Here is a 19,797-nt window from a genome sequence, read left to right as displayed (position 1 = left end):
ACCGGCTGGAGACCAAGGAGCCCGAAGAAACGGTTCCTAGACACATCAGTTCCTGCGTGGAAAAGGATTGTGTTTTTGTTTTTGTTTTTTTCTTCACATGAAGGCAAGACGGAGAAAATAATTTTGAAAAAGACTTTCACTCACCGTGTCACCCAGGCCGGCCTCTAACTCGAAAAAAATCCTGTCTCAATCTCCCAAATGCTGAGGTTTCAGTCAAAAAATACCACCGATCTCTAGGTACTTCATATAAATGAAATCATATAACTATATGTTATTGTATTGTCATATTACTAATAACTAATTATATTATATTATATATTATGTATAATATATATTATATATTATATTATATATTATGTATAATATATATTATATATTATATTATACCATCGTCTCTATGTGAGTGGTGTATTCACTTGTATAATGGTCACAGAATTAATTTTTAAGTCCGAATGATACTATATTTTTGTTGATCCGTTCGTACGTATATGGATACTTGGGCCTATTGCTAATGAAGCTATGACTATGGCTGTACAATTATCTCTTTGAGATCCCACTACCAAATATTGGGCATTAGATATTCAGAAAGGGGATGACTAGCTTGTATAGATTTTATTTCGGTTGTTCTTAGTTTTCCACTACCATTGCAGTATTTTACCCCACCAAGAGTAAAAAGGATCTATTTTTTCCAACATCCCCTCAAATTTCCTTTTTAAAAATAATAGCGATCCATGAGTCGGGCATGGTGGCTCACACCTTTGGTCACAGCACTCCAGGAGGCAGATACCTTCAAGTTGGAAGGCACACGCTGATCTACATCTCAACTTGCTGGACAGCCAGGACCACATAGAGCCTCTGTCTTAAGAAGCAGTCCCTCCCAGAGCCATCCTAAAGAGAATAAGATGCTTTTGATTTGAACGCCCTCTCATGCATCCATTTATTGGCATTGTGCCATCTCCTTTAGAGAAATATCAGTCCAAATTCTTGCCCTACCTTCCCTTTTCTCTGTCTTTTAAACATCCATCCCTCCCTCCCTTCCCATCATAAAAACCAGATTTTCTTGTTAAGATGTTCTTGTTAAGGTTCTTTGTATAACCTGGATACATATTCCCTAACAGAAATGCATTATCTTTAGTCAGTGTGTAGCTCTAGCCACCAATTAACTGTGTCTAAACGGCCAGGCATTTTACAAACGCTGTTATTTAGAGCCTTTCCAATCTTGTCAGATAGAGGATATTAATATTTAGAGACGTAATAAATTACCCGTCTGTATTATTTATTATATAAACTGAATCAAGATGTAAACTCATCAACTGAACCAGGGCTAATCTTGGAAGTTCCTGCTCGGGTACCTAAAAAGACTAGACTTGGGAGGGAGCCGGGTGAACAAATGAACAGGTGTCTCCCGACAAGACAACGCTTCCTCTGGCCAGCAGCGCGTGCAGTGCGAACCGGCGCCCTGGAGCTCAGCTACTTCCGGTGGGGAAGAGAAAAGGAAGACACCAGCGGAAGCGGGGAACGTGCTGTGTAATCACTGAGACGCTGAGGCGCTTGCGGCTTCCAAAATGCCGGATTACCTAGGTGCGGACCAGCGGAAAACCAAAGAGGATGAGAAGGACGACAAGCCTATCCGAGGTGAGAGGACACGGGCTCGCCCTCCCACCCGGGAGGGACGGGCGCCGGCACCGCAGAGGCGCGGGATTCCCGCCGCCTCAGTGCCCTGTCGGCCTTGGACCCGAGCGGTGACCGGTCTGGGCCTCAGCCCTGTCTGCCTCTTATCTGTTCCTTACTCACTTCAAGCTCTGGATTCTTCTCTTGCTGGCTGACTTTTTTTTTTTTTTTTGAAGTCGGATATTTGGCCAGGCGTTGAAGTTCTGTGTCCAGTCTGAGGCCTTGCAGGTCTCAAAAAGTGGCCAGCCTGGCGGGTTTTGAATTCTACCTCTCGGCCCTGTACCCTCCTTCCCAGTTGTAAGCAGCTTGGTGCTATCACGGTGTAGCGACAGTCCTAAAATAGGATGGTTCAAGACATGAGTCAGAAGAAATAAACTTGTTCCTAGATTCTAGCCAGTGCTGATTCCGGCCAATAAATGGATTGCCATTTTACATTTTTCTAGAAAATTTTAATATATATGGAAGTATGTATTAGACACAAGACTCGCGCGTGTCTATCATAATGTACCTTGCAGTATATCAGCATCTTGAATTTAGAGATTTCATGGTAGCAAGTACTGGTCTTTCTGTGTGCTTGTCCTATGTTTGGCTGTGCAACAACATTTAATTATTGATGGAGATTTCGAATGTTCCAGTTCACAAATGACCGTGTTATATAACCTACCACATGGAAGTTACAGGCTAAATTCTAGAAGTTAAGGGTGTCATTTTGCCAAGTTACTCCCCATAGAGACTAGACTTGTTGACATTTTTTTTCACTCGGTGTATGAGATGTGGTCAACATTTGGATGTAATCTCTGTGCTCACACCTTGTTTTGTCTCATCTTCGTACCTTTGTTTTAAACTTTTTTTACCTTTCAACCTCTTCTAACACCCGCCCTTCACTCTTTACACCTCTTCCCCCAAAGAAAGCATTTTTTATCTTCTCTGACTCTGCCCCGTGCCTTAAAGGTGTTTTTACACCATTGAGAGTTTCAGGTACACAGGGCCTATTGGAAAGTTTAGTCAGAAAGTGTATGTCATCTGTTTATACTCATCTAACCCATGGCTTTCTCTGGATGTGATATTTTGTAAAAGTATTATTTTGGAGTTCAAGTATGACTAAAGTGTGTTGGATTTTATATGTATCTTACATGATCTTTACAGAAACACTGTGAAGATAAACTTCTCTCTGTGTTAGATGATGAAATTGATGCTTGGGAAATTAAATGTTTTTCCTAAGGTAACCTGGCATGTATATGACCTGATTTTATTTAAGCTGGTCCCTGAGGTTGCTGTTTTAAGCCCCATGTTCTTTTGGCCCCTGATTTGGTTCTGTGGCTTCGGGACTTTGATACCCTGGGATCACCTGATTTCTGGTGACTGTCATCCCATTCTGATGACTTAGACTCCATTTTCACTTCTAAAGTGGCAAACTTCCCATCTTGCTTTATGATCTCCCTTTTTAAACTGGGGACTGATTGTTTCATGTCTCTTTGTGCTTACAGGCTATCTAAAACCAGTTCAAACTTGTTGATCAATTTACTTCAACCTAAGCTTCCAGTTCACTGGCCCCTGCTGCTGCTGATTGTGACTGTTGACCCCACTTGGCCAGAGGAGTCTCAGTCAAGCCTTTTATCTCTTCTTCAAGCCCTCAGCTTAGCTCCTAGCTGACGACTTTCTCCTTTTCCCCCAAGAGTTCTCTTCTGTGTTACCTTTCATTCAGTTCTGTCTCAGGACTCAGTGCCAGTTTCTGTCAAATCTAACATCATCTCTGTTCCTGGTCTAACCTCTCCTTTCTCCCCTGGGACTTAGTCACTGCTCCAGTTTGTGTTTCTATAGAATTATCTCCTTTTGTTTCTCTAAATATACTAATATCTACTTTGTCTTAAAAGCATACATTTGGGAAAATCTATTCTCTTTTCTCAATCTACATTTTCGTCATTACCACTTCTTCCCTGCTTTCTTTCTTCTTTTTCTCTCCTCCTGCCTCCCAACCTCTCTTTTTCCTTCTCTCTCCCTCTTCCTTTCCCTTCCTTTCTTCCTTTCTTTCTCTTTCCCTTCCTTTACTTCTTTCTCCTTGTCTAAACAGCTGAAAGGATGAATTCAGTATTAGGAGGACCTAAACATAAATCTTGGTGATGGTTCTTACCAGTTGGCCATGTAATAACAAAGAAGTCACCTAAAGTTTTTCTCCAGTGTAGTTTGGAAGCAATCGTATATGTGAAGTATATATCCATTTGTCTCTAATCACTGTAACTCACACAGTGACTTTTGAACAGAGGGCGACTTCTGTTGTCCTGACTGCTCCTTTAGTAGGTAACCTTTCTAAGCTTCTCTAACCAAGCTTTATTGCTTATCTCTGTTTCTCTTTCCTTCATTGTGACCTATAATAATTTCTCTAGTTTCCTTTCTGGTGATTCCCTCCAGTCACATCTGGAATGGCCTCTTCTCTTATGACTCTCGGTTAACCTTTTTCCCCTCTCTGGTTTATAAAGGTTTGCTGTGGAAGGTGGCAGGCAGGGTAGGATCAGCCCTTGGCAGCTGCTTTCCTTGAGGTCACTAGTCGGCTGCTCAGCTCCTCTCAGCTTCCTTTTGATGCATCCCCCACCTTGATGAATTTCAGCTCTACTTGTTCTTAGAGACCTTGGGAAACATTTCATAAAGCCACACATCTCCTGGAGCATGGAGTTTGGTGTGATTAGTGAGGTATCGAGACACCCTGTGATCTTTGTTGAGGCCCGTGGCAGCCAAGACCAGAAGGATTGGGTTACTTGGAACCCAGTTGATCTTTTTGACTTCCCGTTGGCACTGAAACTCTATCTGATTTCTCTGCCTGTATTGTCATATTGGGATGTGCTAGGGATTCTTGAAATTTATAGGATAAGTAAGTCATGGGACTTAGTTAATAGTTGTGACTATGACTTTATTGTGGATACATGCAAAGACAAATAGGACGGCGGTGACTTCCAGAGGAAAACAGAGATAAGAATTGCACAGATGCTCCTGATTGTCTCAACATCAAGATAGGATGGTTTAATAAATTAATTATCAGTTTGGGAAGAGTGTTGGAGACTCAGTGTCAGAGCCCAGTTGTTATTTAAACTGGGGGTTGGATAGTAAAGCAGGTTTTGCCCAGCCCGTACTGAAATTCCAGACTCTGAGAAGAAAATGGCTCTTCGTTTAGAATGATTAAAACTCCCCAAATCCAAGTTTTCAGACAGCAAGCAGGCTTCCAAAGGGTAGCAGGCCAGCTGACTTTTCTTTGTAGGTAGAGATACCAAAGCTTAGGAAAATTGAAATGGATCAAGGTGTCTCTCTCTGTCAACCGGTTTCTCTAGTTACTGTTTCTGTACACTGAGGTTCCCAGGCACAAAGCCTGAGAGTTGTTTGAGTCTGCTCTTCCTTGGCTCCCAGTTTAGTCTGCTGACGTGTGTGCTCTGCAGATTCTTAGTCTTCCTTTTTTTTTTTTTTTTTTTTTTTGTTGTTGTTGTTGTTTTTTTTTGCAGTGTTAGGGATTATCCAGCTGCTTTTCTTTTTTTTTTTTTTTCAGACAGAGTTTTTCTGTGTAGTCTTAACAGTCCTGGTCTATAGACCAGGCTAGCCTCAAACCCACAGAGATCCACCTGCCTGTGCTGAGAATAGTGGTGTGTGAACCACTACTGCCTGGCACTTTCGGCTTGCTGCATGCTAAGCCCAGCTTTGTCTTATGATTTACACCATTGTGAGGGCCTTGTGTGACCTTGGACTGGTCTCATGTACTCCATTTTGTTGCTTAGCCTGTTCTTCCTAAGGTATGGTTTTGTGGTTTTTTTGAGAGTCTTTCCGGGTAGCCTTGGTTGTTCTGGAACTGGCTCTGTAGACCAGGCTGAACGCAGACTCACAAAGATATAGGTGTTGGAATTAAAGGTGTGTGCCACCACAACCAGCTGAAACAGGTTTGAATGTTAAGATGTGCTGTGGTCCTGGCACTGTGTTACCTGTACCCAAATCCCCACTATTATGTCCCTTTACTCCCTAACAAGAACGTTGCTTCACCCAGACTGCTCTGGCTGCTGTTAACTAAGTGTGCCTTTTCTCTACTCACATTTCAGAAAGAGCCCATCCTCTCTATAGAAATCATCTTTCTTCTTTAAAATATGTACAATTAAAAATATTTGTTTATCGGTGTTTTGCTTGCATGTATGTGTGCCTGGCACCTGCAGAGGCCCGACAGCGTTGCGTGCCCTAGAACTAGAGTTGCAAATGGTTATGAAAGACTTGTGTTGTTCTATTCTAGAAGAGCAGCCAGTGCTTTTAACTCTTAAGACATCTTGTCATTCCCCTACAGGTGAATTTTGATGTTCATAGTAAATAAATTCTATAAAGTCTTGCAAATGATGAATTAACAAATACTGAACCACTGCTTATAGAATAATTCTTTCTTAATAGACACACAGTGTATAGATTCTAATGCTACATTCTAGAAACTACTGATCCTGGTGGGTGTTAATTCTTTACAGAAGCGGTTACTTGCCTGAGGCAATCCCTCTCAGAATCCAGAATTGGGATTAGTTTCTATCAGACTTGGCCCAGCTTCTTAGACTACACTATCTCCTACCTGACATCATTCTGTGTGTGAGCTGTGGGACAGGACCACTGTTTCTGTTTATGCTCTGAATGCCCACAGAAGCATGTGACTATTGACTTGGGGAATCACAGCTACATTTTAGTGACGAGACAAATTCACAACGCTCAGTATCATTTAGAGATAGACAAATAATCTATAATACCAGATAATTACTGATAACATTTAGGTAATTACCATCTAGGACTTCTTCATATTTTTAAAAGTTTCTTGTAAAGACAAATTATATGCATGGTCAACATTTTTAACATTAGTACTTGAGTAGCTTTCTCCTGCCTGCTACCCCAAGCCCAGCTGGGGAAGATCTAGATCTGACATGGCTGGTGGCTCTTGGCTCCCCCAAAGCATTGTGAATCCTCCTTCTTTCTACTGCATCTCTTAGCCTGCTGGCAGAAACTAAAAGTCTCGGTTCTTCTGTCCAGCCGTTGGCCCTAGCATCGTTATTGATCAGTCAAGAATCAGTTGGGGAAGTGGACCTTAAGCATTCACATGCAAATTCCCAATCAAAGCATCAGAACCACTCCCTACAAACTGCTGTCATTTTAATGGCTGCTTTATATTTCTGTCTTGTGTTTTTATTTGTGTTTCCCTGTGTAACATTTGCTGTCTTGGAACTCTTCTGTAGACCAGACTGGCCCTTAAACTCAGATTCTCCTGCCTCTGCTTCCCAAGCGCTGGGATTAAAGACCTTTGTCATCACCACCGGCTACTGCTTTGTGTTTCACTGCATAAATACAGTGTGGTTGTTTTAAAAACAGAGATTCATAGTGGGCATGTTTGTTTGTATAGTTTGTGTGTAATTCATTCTCTCTTCCCCAGTCTTACTTGGGTCCTGGAACTCCGACAACATTTTGATTTGAACAGGAAAGGTGACCCAGTTTCCCTCTCTTGTTGAACTTCATGTTAATTTTTGTTTCTGTTTTGTTTTAGCTCTGGATGAAGGGGATATTGCCTTGTTGAAAACTTATGTAAGTCTTTCAAATGACTACAACATGGAGATGTTTTGTATGTTTGAACAAAACTTGTTTTTGTTTTGACTTTCTAAACTGATTAGAAGGGACTATCAAAGTGCTCACACTAATTAAGAGGAGTTATCTGCCCAGAGTTTCTGTCCAGATGACAACAGCGTGGGTATGCAGCAAGCCTAACCTTGCTCCTGATCTTTATACAACCTCTGATAATGAGGGCTAAAATACTGAAAGATATTTAAATGACTGGTGCAAACATTCACTGTCTTAAAGTGATTGGGACAAAATTAGACTGAAATGGGAAATGTAAGTGCACAGAGATAGGCATGGTAGCTCTTGCTTCTCACCCAGCACTCGGGACGGCCTTGAGGGTGAGGCCAGCCAGAACTACTTAGTAAGGTGCAGATCCACCAACTACAGGGTGAGCCCTTCAGAACATGCAGAATCAGTGCTTTAGAAATGTGTCTGAAATGTTTTCCCTCCTCTGCTCTCACTCCCCAGGTTGTGGTATAGTAAGGCTCTTCAGATTGTTACTGTTAAAAGTTGTATGTGACATTAGCAAGCTGCTGGTATTCAGATGTTCTAATTAAGCTAATCTTTATTACTTAGGGCCAGAGCACTTATTCAAGGCAGATCAAACAGGTTGAAGATGACATTCAACAACTTCTCAAGAAAATTAACGAGCTCACTGGTATGTATTTATCCCAACTTTTCTTTACATGAATTGTTGGTTGGGCTAAAAAATGTTTAAATATAACTTTGAAGTAAAATTTGAAGTAAAATTATGACTTACACATTTTTTAAAAGTTCTAAGTCATTTGACCATTTATACTCTTACTACATACTCTTTTATAACTTTAATTTTTATGCAATTAAATAATGTCATTTTTTACACAAGTAATATTTCTGCTGGTCAAAGCCTAGCTCAGTAAACTCTGATACCTCAGAAATTTATATTTGATTTTTAATTTTTTAAAATCCAGTATGAATATTGTCTGGTTCTTGACACTTTCTTGGGATTTTAAATAGTGACATCTTATAGCACAGGAAAAGAAACCAAAGCAAAAGTCAAGTACCTCTTTTGGCCTGATTGCTTTTGGGCAGGGGTTTTGGGTGGGGCTAGAGGGTGATGATTGTGTTTGAAGGCTTTAGGTAGTTCCAGGAGGCAGCTTGACCCTGGTGATGTGCAGAAAGGCAGTGCCAACTCATATGTGTAGTGGCTAGAAGCCAGGGATGCTGCCAAGCATCCTACAAAATGTGCAGGACAGTCCCTGGGACAGGAGCTATTCAATGCAGATGCCAGCAGTGCTGGGGCTCAGAAAGTTAGACCTAGGGTAGTGTCTACGTTTTCCTGAATTGTGTCACCGTTCTCTTTGTAGGTATTAAAGAGTCCGACACTGGGCTGGCACCTCCAGCCCTCTGGGATTTGGCTGCAGACAAACAGACACTTCAGAGTGAACAGCCATTACAGGTTGCCAGGTATGCATGATGCTCTTTGGGGATTTATTTTTATTTCTAAGCATTTTAGAGTTTGGGATTAATACAGTACTTAAAACATTTTGTTGTTTCACATTTCCTAAATAAAGCTTTCTAGAAGCATCTTGAATTAGGATTCTGTATCTTAAGTAGTTACTAAAACTTGAAGTATGATCATATCAAAGTAGAGATGCTCAGAAAGTACAGAGTACAACTGGAAACCTCAGTTCTCTCAGCACAGTGATCCTTACAGTCCTCTCTGTGCATCTCCATCAGTGCGACTGCATGCAAAGGAGGAGGAATCCTGAGTCCTTCCGTTTTTTTACTACATTTATTGTGTGTGAGCACTCCCATCCATGTGTATGCATAGTGTGGGTCTTGGTCAGAAGACAACTAACTTGTGGGAGCCCTCTCCTGTACCATGTAGATTCTAGGGAGTAAGCTCAGAGTACCAGGTTTGGTGGCAAGCCCCTGTAGCCTGCTAAGTCATCTTACCAGCTCCTTTAGTTTTTTTTTTTTTTTTTTTTTTTTTTTTTGTTCTTTGTTTGATTTTTGGTTTTTTAAGACTGGGTTTCTTTGTAGCCCTGGCTGTCCTGGAACTCGTTCTGTAGACCAGGCTGGCCTTGAACTCAGATCTGCCTACCCCTGCCTCCTGAGTGTTGGGATTAAAGGCATGTACTACTGTAGTGGCTAATGTGTTTTGTTTTTGAGTCTACCTTGTAAATATAGCTCTGGTGGCCTAGAACTATGAGTGTAGACTAGGCTGACTTGGATGGTCCTTTAGCTTGTGTCCTAAATGCTGGGATTAAAAATCTGCTATGCCATGTCTCTGCCCAGGCCCAGCTCCATCTCTTTTGGTGGATATGTTCTGTTCTGGTGAGCTTTTTCTTATTGACGCTTGAGTGTGAGGCTATTTGCACACTTGTCACTGATCTTCAGATATGGATGGCTTCCTTAGATCTTTGATGATGATTCATGACGCTTAAAGTTGCTGTTTTATGAGACTAGCACCTTAGCTACCCGAGGGACAGTTTCTATGGATGATTTTTTTTCTATCCCAGGGCTATGATTTGTTCTTTTTTTTGATGTGTTATAGTTTTCATCTGACTGGGGTGTGGTTTAGTAATGGCTCTTGGCTCTGGATGAAAAAACAGTAACTGGCATTTTAATCTATCAGCTCTGGAAGTGAGAACCCCTTTTTCAGTGTTGGTAATTGTTGGTGCTTGCTGTTATTTTTTAAGGTTTTTTGTTTGGTTGGTTTTTGTCAGTCTCTTGTTTGCTTAACTGATAAGTAATTGTGGCTGACTGCTTTTCTTAGATTCCTTGTTGATGTTTTCCATCTGAGCATGGAGTCAGCTCAGATTAAAGACAGGCTCTGGGTAGCAGCAGGCCAGGCAGAAACTTGGTACTTCCTTGAGTTTGGACTTTGAGGAATGCTGAACATATCCTGCCCCTCTAGCTGTCAGGCTTCTGGTTTTCCTGGTTCCACTGTTGTGAAGCTGGTAGGTCTCAGGTTTCCTACACAGTGCAGAGAGGAGGAAGGGCCTGAGTTGAGTTAGTACTAAGATTTATTTGTTCTTACTGGGATTCAGACAGTTGGTAATTTGCCATTTTATTTTTAATGTTCTTAAAAGTTGAATATTAACTCTAATGGGATGCCACAGCATGTGTATAGAGGTCAGAGAAAAATTGGTGGGAATTGATAATTTCTTTTCACCAGATGGATCTTAAAAATCAAAGTCAGATCATTAGGCTTGGCAACAAGAGCCTTTTCCCACTGAACCTCACGAGCCACTGGCTTTTTACCAGAAGAAAAAAGGGGAGGGAAAATTTTTTTTATATTGTTATAATCCTTTAGTGATTTTTTTAGGGTTCCAAAATACTGTTTGTTTTTTGTTTTGTTTTGTTTTCCTGACTAGTTCTGCCAGCATTCCTACTGCTTTAAGTAAGAATAGTGGAGGTCCTTATTTGGCCATTTTGTGTCAGCGTTTCTGTATAATACTTGTTTCTTTTTAAAGATGAGATCTCACTCTATAGCCCAGGCAGTTCTCAAACTTATAGTGATTCCCCTGCCTCTGCCTCCCAGGTGTTAGGATTATAGGTGTGAGAAAACACCCTGTCTACCTTTTAAACTGTAGTTAGCCAGAAGCCAGATGTGCTAGTACATGGTGGTCCAGATGTGCTATTACACGATGGTCCAGATGTGCTAGTACACATTGGTCCAGATGTGCTAGTACATGGTTGGTGGTCCAGATGCTAGTACATGGTTGGTGGTCCAGATGTGTTAGTACATGGTGGTCCAGATGTGCTAGTACACATTGGTCCAGATGTGCTAGTACATGGTTGGTGGTCCAGATGTGCTAGTACATGGTTGGTGGTCCAGATGCTAGTACATGGTTGGTGGTCCAGATGTGTTAGTACACGGTGGTCCAGATGTGCTAGTACACATTGGTCCAGATGTGCTAGTACATGGTTGGTGGTCCAGATGTGCTAGTACACATTGGTCCAGATGTGCTAGTACATGGTTGGTGGTCCAGATGTGCTAGTACACGGTGGTCCATCCACACTGTATTTGTAGCGCTCAGGAGGCTTGCCGTGTGTTTGCTGCCAGCCTCAGCTACAGTTAAGTTCCATGTCTTAAACCATAAGACATGAACACCCTGACCCCCATTGCCTTTCCCATGATTAAAAATACCAAAAACCTGTGTCTGTAGAGCAGCAGGCCAATCAGTTAAAGTAATAATACACTTAGTTCTTCCTTATCACACATGCTATAAACAAAATACTTCTCCATCTGTTCTGTCAACATGCCCACTCTGGAGATTGTTATGTATTTCGGTTTTTTGTTGTTGTTGTTTTACATATTACATAAGTTATTTGTTGCTATGGTTTATGTAATAGCTGCCCAATATGAATTATATATTCAATTTTCTATTTTCTTTAGTAGATATTTGGACACCCATGGTGTTATATATTATCCTTTACAGATCTCTCAGAGAGTGAATGTTTTCAGACTAAAAATAACAACAAAAATGGATTTAAAATGTGCACTCAGGGGGGAAAATGAAAACACGTAATTACTGAATTTGATATAAGACACATGGCTATATTCTTACAGGGAAAAAGAAAAGGAAAGCCACCCAAGACAAAAAGGTGTCTGATAATGAGGGCTGGAGAGATGGCTCAGTGGTTAAGAATACTAACTGACTTCCAGAGGTCCTGGGTTCAATTCCTAGCAACCACATGGTGGCTCACAACCATCTGTCATGGGATCTGATGTCCTCTTCTGGTGTTTCTGAAGACATCTACAGTGTACTCGTATAGATAAAATAAATAAATAAATCTTTAAAAAGAAAAAAAAAAGGTGTCTGATAAAGGACAAAAGAGGAAACTCAAACTTGAACCACTAATGACAGTTGTGGATTTGGTTTTTCTGGGGAAGGGTTTTGTCTGAAATTTTTATGGCCTAACTAAGACTGAATGGCCCCTGGGGGCTGGGCAGAAGGATCTTGAGCAGAGTCTGCACTTGCTGTGTATTGCACTGCCTGCCCTGGGAAGAGTCCACTAACATGGACTCACTATTAGTGGTTTGGGTTCCTTATTCTCATGAAGCCTTTTGCTATGGTAGGTGTACAAAGATAATCAATGCTGATTCGGAGGACCCAAAATACATCATCAACGTGAAGCAGTTTGCTAAGTTCGTGGTGGATCTCAGTGATCAGGTGGCACCGACTGACATTGAGGAAGGGATGAGAGTTGGGTAAGTTGGCTCTGTGTCTTCATTTTGAATGAGAAAACAGAATGCCATGGGGTACGGAGGGCCTGTGTGTGCAACCGGTTCTTTCCTTGTCTGTGAGCTCCCTGGCCTCACACCAGCGTAGCCTTCCCACTCCCACCATTTCGTCCTGTACATGGCTTGATATGTCCCAATGAAAGATGCTCGGCTAAGGTGGAGGCGGTACTGCTTAAGAACAGTTAATGAGGACTTAATGTCTGCAGAACACCTAATAAGTCACTCTGCATAACTTTCTCTTTGTAACTTCTGGGACTGTATCTCTTTTGCTTACTTATAATTTGGTTTTAAAGATAAATACTGGCTAGAAAAAGTTCTCTGAAAACTTAAAGAGCATCTATTTGTTTTATTTTTACTTCCTTAGTGTGGACAGAAATAAATACCAAATTCACATTCCACTACCTCCTAAAATCGACCCAACAGTTACCATGATGCAGGTAAGAAATTTGGGGAAGGGACTGGCATGACTTTAATATAATTGCAGGCCAGGCGTAATGGCTCAAATCCGTAATACCAGCATTTGGGAGGCTTAGGCAGAAGAATTGCCACAAATTAAAGGCAGCCCGGGCTACAAAGTGAAAGCCTGTTTAATTAAAAAAAAAAAAAAAAAGACAAAACCCCCAAACAAAGGGGAAAAAACCTATTCTATTCAAAAGTTGCCAAAAAAAAATTAAAGATATTTGGGGAGTTTTTAATCAGTATTTGTCACTTAGAAATGTCTAATACGTAGCATAAGAGATAGTTCTAGGATGCTGGAATTAATCTCTTAACCTATAATAAACAGTTCTAACTCCCTTTTTATGAATATTCTTGTTACAGACTGGTTTTTATAGTATTAAGTCTCCTGTGGAGGATCTGGTCTACTACTCAAAAGCCTATGTGTGTGTTATATAATCTTTATCTCTTAGGTGGAGGAAAAACCTGACGTCACATACAGTGATGTTGGTGGCTGTAAGGAACAGATTGAGAAATTGCGAGAAGTAGTTGAAACCCCTCTACTCCATGTAAGTAGCTGAGTGTCTCATATCAGCTCCTTCGTGTAAAGACCTAACAACCTTCTGTGTAGTGGTTCTCCATAGCTTTGAATGTTCTTTTTCTTTAATGGTACAGTGGAGATGGGAAAAGATGGTTAAATTTTAGAAGAGAGCAAACAAAAAGAATTGGGTGGCCAGGTTTGTTATCATTATCAGACAGATCTGCTACTTATATTGATAAAGGAAATTAGGAGTGGTGGGTAGTAGTATGTAAACATGCTACTGTTATAGAAGAAGCAGTTGTCCCAGTGACATGGAGAGAGAAGAGTTACGCTTTAGAGGGTAGGAACATACCATGCCAGAACATTGATCTTTTAGGCACTGTAATTCTTGAAAGTGAAATATGTTGTTAAGGCTGGATAATTAAAACATCTTTAAAAGGCATTTAGGTACATTGATATGATTTTAGTGTAGATATTATGTCTTAGATCAAAAATACAAATTATAGATCTAAATTGTTTCTGTATATCTTACTTTTATCTTTATTGTACAAAAGTGGTTAAGAGTGAAATTTGTCTTTTTCACAGCCAGAGAGGTTTGTTAACCTTGGAATTGAGCCTCCGAAGGGTGTGCTACTGTTCGGACCACCAGGCACAGGCAAGACACTCTGTGCTAGGGCGGTAGCAAATCGAACTGATGCTTGCTTCATTCGAGTTATTGGCTCTGAGCTCGTACAGAAATATGTCGGTGAGGTAAAGTGAATTTGTCAAAATCAAAGCATTTATTGTTCTGTGAGAGATGATATTTGCATAAAATTAAACAATTCCAGGGAGGGGCAGTGAGCGGGATGTAAAGTGAATAAGTAAAAAAAATTAAATTGAAAATAATAATTCTAAGTAGGCTGCCTTTGAAGTTTTTGAGCATCGTGTTTTCTCCCCAAAAGGATGGAATTTAGTATAGCTTTGATGATTAGGTAAAAACTCCAGAAGTGCTGGATAACTGAAACTTTATCTCAGGGACAGCATTGTGTGGTTTAATAAGGACGAAGACATGGCCTGTCTGAATGTGTGGGCATGGGTGTCTATCCAGACACACTGGCTAACTGTGTATATGTGTATTTAGGTTAAAGTCTAGAGCTGGACATATTATGTCTAAAACATACTGTTTAATATCCTTATGGAGTATCAGAAGGGCTACATGACATTTTAGTATGTATTTTAATTTAATATTTTGATAGAAACTTAATCAAATTCAGTGTTCTAGTAATTCCAAGTGACAGATCAAATAGTTCTTCTGTTTCAAGTTTTGTTGCTCTCACTTATGGAGATGTTAACTTGACACCTTGTTGAACCTTAGTGCTGTTTAGTAGATACAGAGTCCAGAATCATTAAAGTTATATAGTACTGTGTTGAAGCTAGCATTATTAATTTGGTAATACAGGTAGCAAACCAGGGGTTTGGTTTGTTTTGAGACAGGGTTTCTTTGTGTGTCCCTGCCTGTCCTAGAACTCTGTAACAAGCCAGCCATGAACTCAGAGATCCACCTGCCTCTGGCTCTAGAGTGCTGGAATTAAAGGTGTGCCACTACTGCCTGCTGCTGAGTTCAGTATTTTGAAAAAAGTTTGGGTGATAATGGTTGATAATGCTGTTAGAAAAAGTGTTTGCAAGTGTGCAGTATAATTTGTTTATTATATTTTAAAATGTTTTGAAACCAACTCTGTAATAATCAAATTTTCTTATTAGGGGGCTCGGATGGTTCGTGAGCTTTTTGAAATGGCCAGGACAAAAAAAGCCTGCCTTATTTTCTTTGATGAAATTGATGCCATTGGAGGTATGAATGATATTTTATTAATTTAGTTACTTTTTAGTGTGTGTGGATAAAGGACAACCTATGGGGGTCAGTTGTCTCCTACCGTTGGGTACCAGGGGTCAAATTCAGGTTATCAGGCTTGGTGGCAGGCACCTTTGCCCTGAGCCATCTCCTCTTCCCTGAATGGGAGGACTGGCCTTGACCACAGAGGTCGCACTGAAAGATGTGTGCTGATTCTGCCATCTCTGCTGCTTTGGTAGTGCTTGATGTTTCTCAGCACGGGCATCGTTTGTTTTTCTGTAGCCTCATAGATGTACTTGTTCTTTTTAGTCCCAAAACTTTCTTTCAGCATGCTCTGGGGAACCGAGTCAGTCATGAATTCTCTAACGTTCTCATCCTGGAAATGTTCTTTCCTTTTAGTTGTTCATCATCAATAGTAGACTCTCAGTGCTGTCAGAGAGGTGAGCTGCATTCACAGCAATGTCGGGCATGTCCCGCTCTAGGGCCACAGAGACGCTGCAAAGCAGGCCCAGTTATGGTCTTTGGGAATAGAAAATGAAATGTGGAAAAGTGACTGGGGCAAGGGATGATGAGAGCAAGAAAAGCCAAGCTGGCAGGCTTGACATTGGGATTTCCTAAGGAGGAATGCGTGTTGAGGAGATACGGGAGGTGGAAAATAAGAACAGGGTGAAGCTTACAGTTTAGATCTACTGTCTCTTCCAATACTCATAGGGTGAGGAGGAACGTTAAAGATCTGAATCCGATGTAGACGGGGTATAGGCAGAGAGAACTGGATTCAGAGTCTCGAAGTGCCTGCCTTAGTCTTGGGAGCTCCTGGGTGGTGGCTGTTCTTCTCTTTCAGATGTTAGGTTACAGGTGCAGTTTCAGTCTATGTGCAGTGCTTCAACAGATGTAATCTCAGATGCCCCAACTAGCTGCATTCCTCAGGTTCCTCAGTGCAAATGTCCCCTTCTTGTCCCCAGTACCCCAAGCCCTGCTTAGAGTCTGTGTCAGCTCCTCACTCCCCTGTAGAGCAGGATTTCAGCTTGTTGAGTGCTACAGATCTGATTCAAAGTTGAGTTTCTGCAAGCTTAGCAGCATTCTTTGGACTAGATTTCAGCATACAGTCTCTTGTGACACTTGCTGAGTTTCCCAAAATCGGGCCCCTTGGCTACCACGCCACCAACATAATGTATGTCTTTTCCAAATAGTGTCTTGCTTTGTAAGTTGAACACCCAGTGCCAAGGAAGAGCTTTTCTTCTTGCCTCTTGCTAATGCTGTTGCTGCTCTGAGTATGGCCTTTTTTTCTAGCTGTTTAGAATGTCTGATAGTCTTTATTTTTATTTTAAATTATGTGTGTAGGCAGGTATGTGCATGTGTGAGTGCAGTGTCTCCAGAGGCCAGAAGACAGCATCCTATCCCCCTGGAGTTGGAGTTACAGGCACTTGTGACTGGCACATAGTAAGAAATTGGAGGGCAGGCAGGGTGTCTTCTCTAGGAGCAGTATGTGCTCTTAACCCTAGAGCCATGTCTCCAACCCTGGAGCGTTTGTCAGATGCCTCGGAACTAGAGCAGACAGTATGAGCCTCCTGTAAGGTTTGGGAATGGAATTGGGGTCTCTGCAAGAACAGCGAACTGTCTTAACGGCTGAACCATCATCTCCATTCTCCTAATAGTCTTTGGATAGCTGTTTTCTAGCTTTCCCCAGATGATTACCCGGAGAGGTTAACAGCTGCCATTTAAAACTCTCCCGGCAGCGGCAGAAGTGTTCTTGATTAATCTGCAAAACAAATTTCACTAAGGGGTAACTTTACTGATACTTATGTAAACTTAAGGTAAATTTCCTTAAGGGGTAACTTTACTGATACTTATGTAAACTTATGGTAAATTCTTTCTTTTTTTCTTTTTTGGTTTTTCAAGACAGGGTTTCTCTGTGTAGCCTTGGCTGTCCTGGAACTCACTCTGGACACCAGGCTGGCCTCAAACTCAGAGATCTACCTGCCTCTGTCTCCCAAGGGCTGGGATTAAAGGCGTGTGCCACCACTGCCCAGCTTATGGTGAATTCTTTCTAAAGCAAAAATTTGTCAAGGTCCAAACCAGGCAAAATCCCAGCCTGAGAGGGAAAGTGGACAGAGTGTCGTCCCTTCTCAAGAAGCTGTTTCATTGATGCCTTCTGGGAAAGGAGAAAAGTCAGTGTTCTGCAGTGGGTGTCACTGCCTCTGTTAAACCACGCTCCAGGGCAGGCCTCAAACTTTGTATGCTTTTCTTTTCCATTTGTTTTGCTTTGAAATATTTTCTTTATAATTAGTTTTATAACTTCAAAGTAGCGCGTGCACTTTGCCATAAGGGAAGGCTGTGAGCCAAGGTATGTCGTTTTCAGTGGGCCTGAGAAGCTTCTCTGTTGTCCTCTCAGGGGCTCGGTTTGACGATGGCGCTGGGGGTGACAATGAAGTGCAGAGAACTATGTTGGAGCTCATTAATCAGCTGGATGGCTTTGATCCTCGGGGCAACATCAAAGTGCTCATGGCCACTAACCGACCTGATACTCTGGACCCAGCGCTGATGAGGCCAGGGAGACTGGACAGAAAGATTGAGTTCAGCTTACCTGACTTAGAGGTTAAAAAAAACTTTATTTTTAGAAAAAAAAATTCTTGACATTTTGTCTTATTATAAATTTTCATCTTAATATATGTGAATTTCTTAATTTTTAGGGTCGAACACACATCTTTAAGATTCATGCTCGCTCAATGAGTGTGGAAAGAGACATTCGATTTGAGCTGTTAGCCCGCCTTTGTCCAAACAGTACTGGTGAGTAGCCGGCAGTCCTGTTGGTTTCCTGTGGGTCTTCAGGGCTGCTGTACTTAACAGTCTTGCTTTCTCTTTGTTGGGCAGGAGCGGAGATTAGAAGTGTCTGCACAGAAGCTGGTATGTTTGCAATCCGAGCACGGAGGAAGATTGCTACAGAGAAGGACTTCTTAGAAGCTGTGAATAAGGTCATCAAGTCTTACGCCAAGTTCAGCGCTACTCCCCGCTACATGACATACAACTGAGCCCCAGAGCCTTTGGGGGAAAGAACTCCCTGCGCTTTCGGGACTTGTTGCCACCTCACAAAAATAAAAGATTTAAAAACTGTGTCGGTGCTTCCAGATCACTGTTCCCTGCCGTGAGTATCAGTCCACACAGCGTTCCTGGGTGCTGCCAGTGAAGGACTGATGCATACGCACTCTTCGCTCACTCATTTCATTGTAGATGCTCAGGAGGTGCAAAAGTCCACATGTGTTAGGCTCCGTTACTTGTTCTCCTGACCCCCTGTTACCATCACAGTCCTTCATAGGGGTGCATGGCACATGCATCATGATGGGGCTTACCCATAGTTGGGGGTTTTGAAGTAAGGCTTTGGCCAAACTGGGTTTTGTTTTGTTTGTAGTACTGCTTCCTGAGTTTTTGAATGCTAGGCAAACACCCTACCCCTGAACAATATACCCCTAGCATGGGCTGAATATTTTTAATGTTGAAGAAGCATTTAATACATTGTCCCCGTTTGACCAGTTCCAAATCAGTCAGGAATTGGTGATTTTAATGAACAATGAAACAGCAGCAGGTAAAGAAGGTAAAAAATTATTTATTTTGAGACAGAGTCGCTAGGGACCCTGGCTGACTTGGAACTCACTATGTAGAAAAGGCTGGTCTTGAACTCAGATCTGGCTGCCTTTGTTTCTGCCTCCCAAGTGCTGAGATTAAAGGTGTGTGTCTACAAGCCAGACACTTGTGTTGCGTGTAATTTTAAAAAACTCACTTCCACCTTTTCCCAGGACCGTGCAAAATATGTTTCCACCTTTGTCCAGTGCTCTGGTTCCTGCTGGCTTAGCTCTGAGAACGGCTACTGCAAACCCCTCTTTCAGCTGTCAGGTAGCGGGAGCTGCGGCCCTAGAGCCTGTGCTCTGGCTGCTTCTGGATTCCCTTTTTGTTCCTCCTGGCCACCTCCACCAACGCCCAGCTACCGCCTTTCCGGGATGGCTGCAATCATGCTCCCTGCCACTCCTGCCATAGCAACCAGCTCCTCGTCTTTTCTTCTGTTCCTCCCGGCTAGCTTCACCAATTGTGGGCGCAGAATCTGCTGCCCTAACTCATCCGTTAGCCTATATTAGCTATCTGCTGGTGGCAGTGGCCGCTGGTTCTAGCTATCCAAAGACCTTTCATGGTTGCTGGGTGTTCCTTGTTTCAAAGCCAAACTGATAGGGCCTTTTCCCTGTGTCTCCTCTCTTTCTTCTCCATCACCTCTCTTCTGGGACCCTGAAGTCCCACCTTTACCCTTCACCCAACAATTAGTTCGTCTTCTTTATCGACCAAATCAAGAAGCAATTAGGGAACCAGACTTTATTATCAGTACCTCCCCCTACATACTTGAGTTATTTTTAAAACAAAGGTGTGTTTGAGTCCACAAGTCTCTTTAAAATTATTTCTCATATAACTACTACCAAACCATTTGTGCGGGTGGGT

The 19,797-nt window shown here is 41.8% G+C and overlaps 1 protein-coding gene across 1 annotated transcript; it reads left to right on the top strand.

Annotated features, from left to right (window-relative positions):
- The first annotated feature begins 1,496 nt into the window (after positions 1-1,496).
- On the top strand, positions 1,497-18,426 carry PSMC2 (proteasome 26S subunit, ATPase 2). Its single transcript, XM_080936064.1, has 12 exons — positions 1,497-1,635; positions 7,208-7,245; positions 7,855-7,936; positions 8,625-8,724; positions 12,350-12,481; positions 12,879-12,951; positions 13,423-13,518; positions 14,076-14,240; positions 15,231-15,318; positions 17,711-17,913; positions 18,009-18,105; positions 18,190-18,426. The coding sequence occupies exons 1-12, from the start codon at positions 1,566-1,568 to the stop codon at positions 18,345-18,347; spliced, it is 1,302 nt and encodes a 433-aa protein (XP_080792190.1). The 5' UTR covers positions 1,497-1,565; the 3' UTR covers positions 18,348-18,426.
- Positions 18,427-19,797: the final 1,371 nt, after the last annotated feature.

Source organism: Micromys minutus (genome assembly GCF_963924665.1).
Source record: "Micromys minutus genome assembly, chromosome: 23".
Lineage (NCBI taxonomy): Eukaryota > Metazoa > Chordata > Mammalia > Rodentia > Muridae > Micromys > Micromys minutus.
This window is presented reverse-complemented; position numbering and strand designations above follow the sequence as displayed.